Source organism: Elephantulus edwardii, unplaced genomic scaffold (assembly GCF_000299155.1).
Source record: "Elephantulus edwardii isolate Elephantulus edwardi_28Jun2011 unplaced genomic scaffold, EleEdw1.0 scaffold00118, whole genome shotgun sequence".
In the NCBI taxonomy this organism is placed as follows: domain Eukaryota; kingdom Metazoa; phylum Chordata; class Mammalia; order Macroscelidea; family Macroscelididae; genus Elephantulus; species Elephantulus edwardii.
This window is the reverse complement of record NW_006399868.1, coordinates 157,688-168,525: the sequence shown is the minus strand read 5'-3', so window position 1 is coordinate 168,525 and position 10,838 is coordinate 157,688. Positions and strand designations below refer to the sequence as shown.

Below are 10,838 nucleotides of genomic sequence, written 5' to 3'. Positions count from 1 at the left end.
TATTAATTATTTTAATAATTTAGATGTATCAGAAAACATGGAAATATGCACTTGTCGATGGATAGATATGTATTTCCAGGGACTTCTTTCTAATTGGTACAACTCAGATCCTGATTGGCAGGGAACTATAACAGCAGAAGAGGGAATATTAACCAGGGTAAACCAGAATAATGTGAAACAGCCTGCAAATGGTCATCAAAGAAAAAATGCAGAAGAAACTAAAGGAGAAAACGTGTTCTTCTAGAAGACCGGGGAAAGACGCTGAGAAGGGCGTGTGCATATGGCAGCCGCGTGAGAAGTGGGTCAAAGGGCGCTGAGGCCGCCACCTGGGCTGCAGCTGAGAAGTCAGCACCCTCAGTCGCCACCAGCTGTTTCCCTTCCCCCCTCACTGACAAGGATGCCTGGACTTTCTGAGGCCTGTTTGCAAAAAAGCAAGTTCAGGGCTAAATTGTTCCCAGGAGCCCTGTGCTGCTGAGTGCAGTCATCCGTGGTTAACCTATCTCAGAAACATCTGGGGTTATTGCTATGAGAAAAAAGAAAAAAAGACCTCTGTCTTCCCCTCCAGACCTAGTACATCACAGCTCGGAGGGTGGGCCCAGAATCTGCGTTTGCACAAGTGCCCCTGATACTGCCAGGCACAGTCAGGTTTGAAGGACAACTGAAGGAGGGACGGATTAGACAGCAGGGAGGCTCAGGAGGGAAATGACTTGCTGTGGCCAGCAGCTCCTCCCTCCCTGCCTCAGCATGGACGTTGGACCGTCCATCTCAGAGCAGTTCTAGCCAGGGAGGCCCTGACTTTTGCCCCTATGGCACCAGAGATGGTGCCCACATTCATGGAAAAAAAGAGGTTGAGACCACCAAGGGAACGAAGCAAGAGACCCAAAGCCCCAGCTACCAAGAGCTTGGTGCGTAAGCTCCATCACGCTCAGGCCCATGCACCAGGCTCATAAGTTACCTGTTCTTTTCATCTGGAGGCTTGGGGATCCGTAGAACCGCTGTGCTGCCGAAGATTCCACCTACATCCACATCAACCATTCCGCATTGCTCTCTGAACACAGGCAGCTTTATGCTGAGGGTTTAGGGACCTGAAGACAAGCAAGAAAGCAAGAAGGATGAAGATCTTGCCCAGGAAAGCCCTACCCTGACTTCTAGGTCTGTGGAAGGCCCGCTACTTCCTGCCGGGGAGCCTGCAAATGGCCTCGTTCCCCAGGTACACACAGCAGCCTGAGGTCAGTCAGCAGCTGGTCCAGGGAGTGGCTAGGAGATCATTGGCACCCCCAACTTGAGGATCGGGCTCTGTACTCACCATGTGTGCACACTCTGGGACTGCAGGGCCTGTTTCCCTCCATGTCACCTGATGTCTTCAGCCAGTGGACCTGACATGGGAACAAAGATTCCCTGGTGGGAAGCCCTCCTTTCCACCCCTTCAGCAGTGGAGCAAGTCTGCAGTAAGCACGGATCACACGGACTTCTAGCGGCTACTTGTTTGATGGTCTCATGGTTCATTTCCCCCATTCCGAGGGGTTTGTTGGGGTCATTGGTGAGGCAGAAATGTCCTGGGGGAAATCCTCTCCTTTAGACCCATAATGACTATTTGCTTTTATTCACAGTGGCTTTTCCCAGGTACAGCCATGTCTCATAACAAGGGTGGAGCCTTTCCTAAGTGCCCCAGGGTTGTGGGGCTTGGAACATGAAAACACTGAGCACACCAGGCTAGTTGCAAAAAACCTCACTTTTACAGTGTTTACTTGTTGGAGTGTGTCAGCATCCGTCTCACTTGCTCATCTGAGTGGCTCTGGGAAGGATTTCAGGCCGACTCCCTCTTTATGGTTTTATATACCAGGCCCTGGGACTTTAATAGTAAAGCCATAGTTGAACCCCCACCTCCGTCAGCTTGTAACCAGGGCGGAATCCACCTGTGGTGCTATTTCCTTGAAGACTTAAAGCTACTTGCTTCCTACTATACACATGCTTCTCAAGTTTGCTGTTGTTGTGTGCCCTGAGTTGGAACCAAGGCAGTAAATTGCCTGGGTGGAGATTGCCCATCTTCCTCTGCAGCTGGTGAATTCGAACCGCATGCCTTTGGAATTGCAGCTCAGCCTCTTACCATTAGCTCACCAAAGCTCCCTGGCTTTTCAGATAGGGTCAGACAAAGAGTCCTTTGTAGACAGTGGGCCACAGGGACAAGCCTAATGTCATGGTGGGTGAAAGGGGGGGAGTGAGGTCTCTGAAGTTGTCTATGGATTGTCTGCATTTGTTCAAACCCAGATATCGATGAGTGCGCCACCAGCAACAAGACACTCTGTGCACACATCTGTGTCAACACCCCGGGCAGCTACCGCTGTGAATGCCGTGAGGGCTACGTCCGGGAGGACGACGGGCGGACGTGCACCAAAGGGGACAGATACCCTAATGACACAGGTAAGTGGCCAACATTGTCCCCAGAGCCCCTAGCACCTAGGAGCCCAGCAAGTGACAGGAAGATGGGCATTTCTACAAACAGAAGGTAGGACCTGCCTGGGTGAGAGAAAAGTAGAGCATAGACTCAAAAGCTTTCTATGGAGACAGAGTGGTAGCCCTGAATGGCAAGGGTTGTTTGTGGCGTTCTGTCATGGAGTGCTCTGTGTCCTCCAAAATATGTGTTTACTTGGCTGGGTCATGATTCTCAGTGTTTTGAACGTCATGGTGCAGTGTGATGGTTATGTAATGATCTCCTGTGATCTAATAAACCCATCACTTATAGGAAGATTGACCAATCCCTTCTAGAGGAGGTGAAACTACGTAAAAGAATTTTCTCTAGGGTGTAGCCTGTAATATCTGATATCTCATAAGAGATAAAAGGAGAGAAGAGCAAGCAGAGAGCAGAGAGGGGACCTCAGCACCACTAGGAAAAAGGAGCTGGAGCAAAGTGTTTTCTTTGGATCTGGGGCCCTTGTGCTGGGAACCTCCTACACTCATAGAAAGATTGATGTCTAGATTCATGGAGATCACCAAGGGATGCTAAGCCCATGAATATTGAGAGCAAGCAGTGCCTTCTCCATAACCAGTAGAGAAAGGGCCTTCTTTCCCCAGAGCCAGAGCTCTGAGTGAAGTCTTCTAACCTTTAGACCACAAGGAAATCCATTTCTACTTGTCCAAGCCACCCACTTGTGGTATTTCTGCTACAGGAGCGCTAAATAACTAAGACAGTGTGTGCTGGGGAGACATTCTGCCAAGCTGGGGTGGTGTACTGCTGTGTAAATCAGTCAGGTTTAGTTATAAGCTTCAGACCAAACTAGGATGTGCAGACAGCAGACCAGAGACGCTGTGTTCTCCCAGAGAAATGTAAGCATGGGGCTGAAATGTAAATACGAGGCATTGGATCCATCCACGTTTGGCTGCCCACCGTCCGCCCACGGGCCTGCACCCGACCGCAAGCTGTTTGTCATATGGTTCACAATTGGCGAAACACAGAAGTTGAAGAGTTTCTTGAAACTTCTACATCAGTTTGCCAGAGCAGTGTTGTCTATAACCAGACACTCATGCTTGCATTTTATGGCTTTTTTTTCTTTCTCTAGTAATTCATTTTTATTGTATTTTGCAAAAATAGTGGTCTACAATGAATTAGAGAAAGCATTTTAAAACTGGCCTTTCTTCATGGAGCATTTGAGAAACTGATTTATTCTCTATCAGCTGGATTTGCCTGCAATGGAGAGACATGTTTGACCAGAGAGCTGGAATTTGGGGGAGAAAAGAAAGCCAGAAATCTTGTGTCAGATGTTTCAGGGAATGGAGGTGGGGTGACTTGGCAGGGAAAAGAGCACCTGACACACCTTTGAAGCAACCTGAGGAGCTGTCAGGTTTCAGGGGTCTCCCCAGCCACTATCCCCCACACTCCCCAGGGCTCTCAGTGCACAGGCCGGAGTAACGGACCAGTCTGCAAGGAAAAGCAATGGAGAAAAATCGACTCTGCTGACAGAGACTGACAGACCCACAAGCAAGAACAAGGCGGGCCCCTGCCAAGCTGGGGCGGTGACCCAGTCAGTAAGACACACACTTCAAGTCTCAGTTTAAAGACTCAATTGTGCCTGACCCAAACCGTGGTGTTTTCAATAGCTTTTTATTCATGTAAAAGTTGGACGGTAAGTAAGGAAGTCTGAAGAAGAATGAATACCTTTTAACTGGGGTGTTGGTGAAGAGTGTGGAATATGTATCAGGAAGTACTGAAAAGAGAAACCAGTCTGTCTTGGAGAAAGTGTAACCAGAGTGCTCCTGAGAGGCAAAGATGGCACAACGCCGTCTCACATACTTGGATATGTTGTCAAGAGGGACAAGTCTTTGGAAAAAAAACTTAAAGGGTCAAAGACTTGGAAAGGCTTGGAAAGGTGGAGGTTCAGAGGAAGAGAGTACGACCTTTGACAAGATGGATTGGCACAGTGACTACAACAGTGGACTTGAACTCGGTGGAGACTGTGAAGATGATACAGGATAGGACAAGGTTCCATCTCTCATTCATAGAGTTGCTGGGAGTCATCGTCAGCTGGACAGCACTGAAAACAGCAGTCAGTTTGCCAACTAGAGCAGCAGGCACTGGTGGACCTCAAGGCCTCTCAGGAAAATGAGCACCAGAGTGGCCCTCAATTAGACGGATAGCCCCTGGCTGGTCCCATGGCACCTTGGTGCTCCTGGGTCACCGTCTGAGCCAGACAGGTGTCATCTGCACTAGCCCAGCCCTCAGACTCAGCTCTCCTGGGCCTCCCTCAGGAAGAGATGTGACAGGGACAGTCAGGAGAGGTGAGCCGGCCAGGCCATCCTGGGTGGGAGGGATTTTGAGGGTGCAGAGGGGGCTCCTAGGGCACAGGTCTGGGTGTTGAGAAATGCCAAGGGGATGGAAAGGCCAGAACTGCTGATACTCGACTCATGCTTGAGCCTGGGCTGAGGTTCAGCATGGAGCAGGGAGCAGTCACCATCCGCCCAGGACCACAGACAGCTGGGGACCAGCTGCCGACCACGGGAAAAGTACAAAGCGAAATTCTGAGGCCAACTGGCTGAGTCACGAGGGACGTGATACTTATTAGAAATAGATGCAACATGCCCGCCTGGAGCCAGGGCAGCCCGGGGCAGCCCAATTTGGTGTTCCTGGTGACACGTTTGAAGGCTGAAGGCCTTGTCATCTGCCCCTAAGGGCTGGGCTGAGAGTGTCTCATCTTCTTGGCATGAGGGATGAGTAAGAAAAATGAATATTGTTTTAATTCACATTGGTTTTTAATTCAAAATTAAAGTCCCTGTGTTTTATGCCATGGCAGGAGAGGTGGGGATGGACAGGGCTGTGAAACCTCCCCTCTTAGACTCTGCTCTTGATTGAAAGGACGGTTCTGGTTGATGGACAAGAAGAACCTTGGACACTGATGGACTCATGTGTGGGCTGGTTTAAAAATGAGTAAGGATGAAGGAGTAATAACTTTGTAAATTATTACCTAACTTGGAAGGGACTGGAGAGCATTATGCTGAGTGAACTAACTCAGTCCCATAAGGATAAATATTGTTTAAGACCATTATTGTAGAACGAGTATAAGGATCCAGGAGGGGTGGGAGAGGCTGGAAGCAGAGGGATGTGGATGTGCAGGGGGACGAGGGGATTAATCATTGGGTTGTACAATTTGATGGGGGTGGTGAAGTAAATTAAAATAATTTGTTTGAATTTGTATTAGAATTTTGTAAATAAACTAGTGAAAAAAGTCAGCTTGAGGAGAGGGAAGGAAGAGAGGGGGTAAAGTGTGCAACAATGAATGAATGAAAATCTAACTTTTCTGTAAACTTTCGTTAAAATGGCAATTAAAATTAAAACATTTATTTTTAAGAAAAGAATGAGTAAGGAGGAGAAGGCGGCTTGCAGAGGATTAGCATTTGGATTTTACACAGAGACATATTACACCACCAAGAGTGAAGGCTTTTCACTGTTAGGGACTGGGAGTGGTAGGGAGGTGCACTGTCAACCCAGACGCATGTGTTTCAAATCCACCAGTTGCTCTGAGGGAGAAGGATGGACAGACTCCTCCTGTGCTATTTACTTATTTACAGCCTCTGAAAACAAAACCTCCTGGAGGGTCGGGACCAACCTGATGGCACGTCATAATAATTCACATTCCTTATTACAAATACAAGGAAAGGCAGGCATTTTGTAGGCAGGGAATGTTACAGGTGGGTAGCTGGAGTGATGACGTCACTGCGAAGTGTGGCCGGCTTGGATGGCTCTTATGGAAAAAGCAAGTGTCGCCTGACAGCTGAGCCGCCTCGGAAGTGGCCTTGACTTGGAAAGACGAGCTGGTCACCGGAGCCTGCTGTGTTGGCCAGCCTCAGTTTCCTCATCTGTGGACAAGAGGCTTGGACTGGATAGACTTGGCAGGACCCCTTCGTCCTCTCCAGGCTTTTTAGAGAATTGGCCTGTTTGCACAGAAGCACCCCAAGTCCCCGCCCAGCCCCATGGGGCAGTCTCCTCTCTTCATCCTTCATCCAGGTGAGGGCCAAGCATCACCCTTAGCTCCTACATGTATAAGTAGAGTGTACAATAGCAAAAAGATGCATAACAAGGTCACCCTAACGTTCATCTCCGGAGCAGGTAAAGTTAGGGCTCAGCCGCCTTCAGAGCATCAGAGGCAGCTAAGTGCTTCCGTCTGCCCTGGACTAATCAAAAGACTGCTGTTTGACCGAGGTCCTTTTTCAAAATGAAAATCTAATGATTAGTGAGCATAACCACATGCAAGCCATGCCTGCCTCGCCCTCTTTCTGTGTGTATTGTGCTTTGCATTGTCCAGCGTCTGCAATGTCACAGTCGAGGGACTGTAAAAATCGGACCCAGCTACAGTCCACCCAGGGCCATGCAGGACGCAGCAGGCTCCTGGCCCCAGTACCGCCCAGCGGCAGGAAGGCTGCCGTCCACACTCGGGCTCAGTGACCTCAGCTGTCTGGCTAAGAGGTGAGAGAGAGGAGCGTGTTCAGGCACTTTGATTTACTCCTTGAAAGCGTGAAACTGGAGCCAGTGCTGCACCCCAGGGAGTCTGCAGGCTGATGGAGAGACGAGTTAAGGCAATGCCGGCTCTGAAGCTGGCCAGTCTCTATTTTTCAGCCTTTGCTGATTTCGTGATAAAGTGGCCAGGACCTCCAGCATGACTCAGTAGAGGTCACAGTGCTGAAGGACAGGTGTTTCATGTCACCTTCAAGCACCTCAAGCTCCAGGATCAGTGGAGCTCAACCTTGGGACCGGCTGGAATGCAAACACCAAATTATGCCAGTTGAAATCACCACCAGGCTGTTTAACTCTTTTAAGACCGAACAATTTTCTGCTTGGAAGGTTTTGTCGCATGTTTTTACTAATGGAACGTATCTTGAATAAAATGATTTTTTTTGGCAGAATAAGAACTTTGAGACAATCAGTGGCCTCTGGAGCTGGAGTAGTTGGCATGAGGCCCATATGTATGCATTTTTGAAGTTACACAGGATTCCTTGTACAATCACTAAGACAAATATTCCCTTCTGTTTCACAACTGGACCAATATGCAACATCAAGACATCCAGAGAAAAGATTAAAATTATCAACAGTTTAATTTGACTTGGACCCACCATCAACACCCTTGGTACCAGCAGTAAAGAAATCATAAGTTGTGTTGCCTTGGGAAAATCCTCTGTCAAGGACCTCTCTATAGCCCTAAAGAGCAAAGATGTGAGTTTAAAGTCTTAGGTATGGCTGATCCAAGCCATGATGCCTCATTTACATGTGGAAGTTGAGCAGTAAATAGAGAAGACCTTTGAATTGAGATGTTGGCCAAGAGTTGAACATACCGTGGCCTGTCAGAGGAATGAACAAATCTGTCCTGGAGGAAGTTCAATCAGGGTGCTTGTTACAGGCGAGGATGGAGAGAATCTGTCCATACATGGAACATGTATCAGGAGGGATCAGTCCATGGAAAAGACAGCATGGCGGGGAACATAGAGGGTCAGTGAGAGAGAGGAAAACTCTAAAGGAATAGGACTGGCACCATGACTGCAGCGATGAGGTTGAGCACTGAAGGGACCATGTGAAGGGCACAGGACAGATCAGTGTTTTGATCTGCTTTTCATAGGGTTGCTGTGAGTTGCAGTTGACTCAATGTCACCTAACAACAACCCCCGTCCCCAGCAGATGGCAGTGCAAACCGGAAGTGGGATTCCAGTTTCCCACTAATCCTGTAGTCCACAAAAGGTTAGCAGTCCTCCGCCCCCAAGCATATTGCCATGATACCAAATCAAGCAAAACTGTGATTTGTGGGGTTTTCATGGTTGTAAACCTTCTGAAACAGGTCACCAGGCTTTTCTCCCAAGGCATCTCAGGGAGGAGGTGGGTTCGAACTGCCAACTGTTTGGTTAAAAGCTGAGTGCCTAAGTGTTTAGACTACCTGGAGACTCACTAAATGATCCCCAAATGACTGTAAGCAGGGTCAAGAAGCAGAGATCAGGTCTGCAATCAATTTCTAAAATCAAACACAGTCTCTATATATGTAACAGTGCCCGTGTGAAACATGCTGGGGGTAGATAGTCTCTAGGTTTTTAGGATGTATTTTATATCACTCATATCACAGAAGTCATATTCCTAATTTTTAAACAATTTACAGCCCGTGGGGGTCAGTAAAATTAGAGCCCCATGCCCCCTGGTGGTTAATCATAATATTGCACTTTGGAAATCTGTACGGATTGGATCAAAATGCTCCAAAAAAACAAGTTGGGGTTTTTGCCATTGAGTCGGAACCGACACATAGCTGTGGGCTTTCAGAGGCAGTAAATTACACAGAAGGAGATTGCCCCTCCTTCTCCTGTGGTGGATTCAGACCACGTGCCTTTGGAATTGCAGCACAGCTTCTTACCATTAACTGAAGGCCAGAAAACATAAAATCAGGAATATCTATCCTGATTTCTAAATTAATATAGGTATACCTAGATCCATACTTACTCCCATTCCCAGAAAATATGACACAAAAGAGTGTGGAAACTATTGAAAAATATTATTAATATCGTATGCAAGCAAAATCTTGCTGAAGATTATCCAAAAATGAAATCAATAGAGAACATCCAGAAATACAAGCTGGGTTTAGAAGAGGCCATGGCACAGGGATAACATCACCCATGTCAGATGGGTTCTAGTTGAAAGCAGCCAAGAAGGATGTCTGTTTGTATTTTATCAACTGTTCAAGGTTATGTATGGATAAAAAAACTGTGTGGGTCACAACAGATTGTGACTAACATTGAGGAGAATGGGCATCCCAGGGCACTTGGTTGTACTCATGAGAAACTTATACCTAGACCAGGAAGCTGTTGTATGAATGGAGCAAAGGAACACTTCATGTTTCAAACTCAGGAAAGAAATGTGTCAGGAATGCATCCTTTCTCCATACCTTTTCAATTTCTGTGTGGAACAGATCATTTGGGAAGCTGGACTTCATGAAAAAAGAAAGTGACATCAGGATTGGTGGAAAACTCATCAATAACCTGTGCTATGCAAATGACACAACCTTGCTCACTGAAATTGAGGAGGACTTGAAGTGTTAGCTGCAGAAAGTCAAGGACTACAGTCTTCAATATGGATTGCATCTCAACATCAAGAAAAAGATTCTTACCACTGGGCCAACTGACAGCATTGTGATAGATGGAGGGGAAAAAATGAGGTTATTAACCATTTTAGCTTGTTCAGATCCACAGTCAACACTCTTGGCATCAGCAGGTCAGGAAATTAAAAGATGAGTTGCTTTCAGAAAGTCTGCTGCCAAGGACCTCTTCAGAGTGCTGAAGAGCAACAGGGATAATCTAGATCCTGATCCAGGCCGTGAACTTCTCAGGTGCTTGTTATGCATCTGAGAACTAGATAATGACCAAGGATAACAGAAGAAGAATAGATGCCTTTAAGTTGTGGAGAAGAGTATTTAATATACCATGAGGCTACCAAGAGAACAAACAGGTCTGTCCTGGAGAGGGTAAAATGAGGTTGTTTCTTGGAGACAAGGATTTTGAAACTCTCATCTCACATACTTTGGGCATGTTGCCAGGAGGGACCAGTCCTTGGAGAAGGACATCAGGTTTGGAAGGTTAGAGGGTCCATACAGGAGAAGACGACCCTGGATGAAATGGATTGATGCAGTCACTGTGGCACTGGGACAGAGATTGCCTCAGAACTAGGGCAAGGTTCAGACCCATTGTTCACAGGCTTGTGTCTCGATGGCACATAACAACACTGTAGCATGGGAAGTTGAGTTCTGATGGCCTGGTGTAAGAAGCTATGCTGCAATCCCAAGGGCACACTGTCAGAATCCACTAGGTCCTCCACTGGAGAAAGACAGGCAGTCTCTTCCCGTGTTGTTTGCTCTGAAAACCTGCTGGAGGGTCAGCTGCGGGTCGGTTCCAACTCAGTGACATACAGCAACATCAAAAACATGGCATACCACGATGGTTGGACCCACATTGGGCTGTAGAGAGATCCCATGGTGGTTAAACCCAGTGCACACAGTCACAGCTATGAGTCTCTGCCATGAAAGAGTCATCCTGGTGGTGCCGTGGTTAAGTGCTTGACGACTATCCAAAACCTGTGCAGGTCAGAGTTATCCAGCTGCTCTTGTAAAGCTCACAGCCTTGGGGACCTGCTGGGCATCTGCTCCACCCAGTGGGGATGCTGTGGGGTGGGACCAAGAGCAGCAGCTTTGGGGTTTTGTTTGGTTTTAATCTTCCTAGGAGCAAATGTCTTTCCTCTGCAGAATATCTGGAGGATTCTAACCAACCGCCAACACTTCATTTAGCAGCCAAGCTCTAACCACTGTGTCCCCGGGGCTCCTTCCGGT

General features: G+C 47.6%; 1 protein-coding gene across 1 annotated transcript in view; it reads left to right on the top strand.

The window, feature by feature from the left end:
- Window positions 1–10,838, top strand: part of CCBE1 (collagen and calcium binding EGF domains 1) — a 212,970-nt gene that overhangs the window by 182,247 nt on the left and 19,885 nt on the right. The window contains exon 5 of the mRNA XM_006892751.1: window positions 2,269–2,421. Coding sequence (XP_006892813.1) covers window positions 2,269–2,421 — 153 coding nt within the window. The remainder of the gene's footprint in view (window positions 1–2,268; window positions 2,422–10,838) is intronic.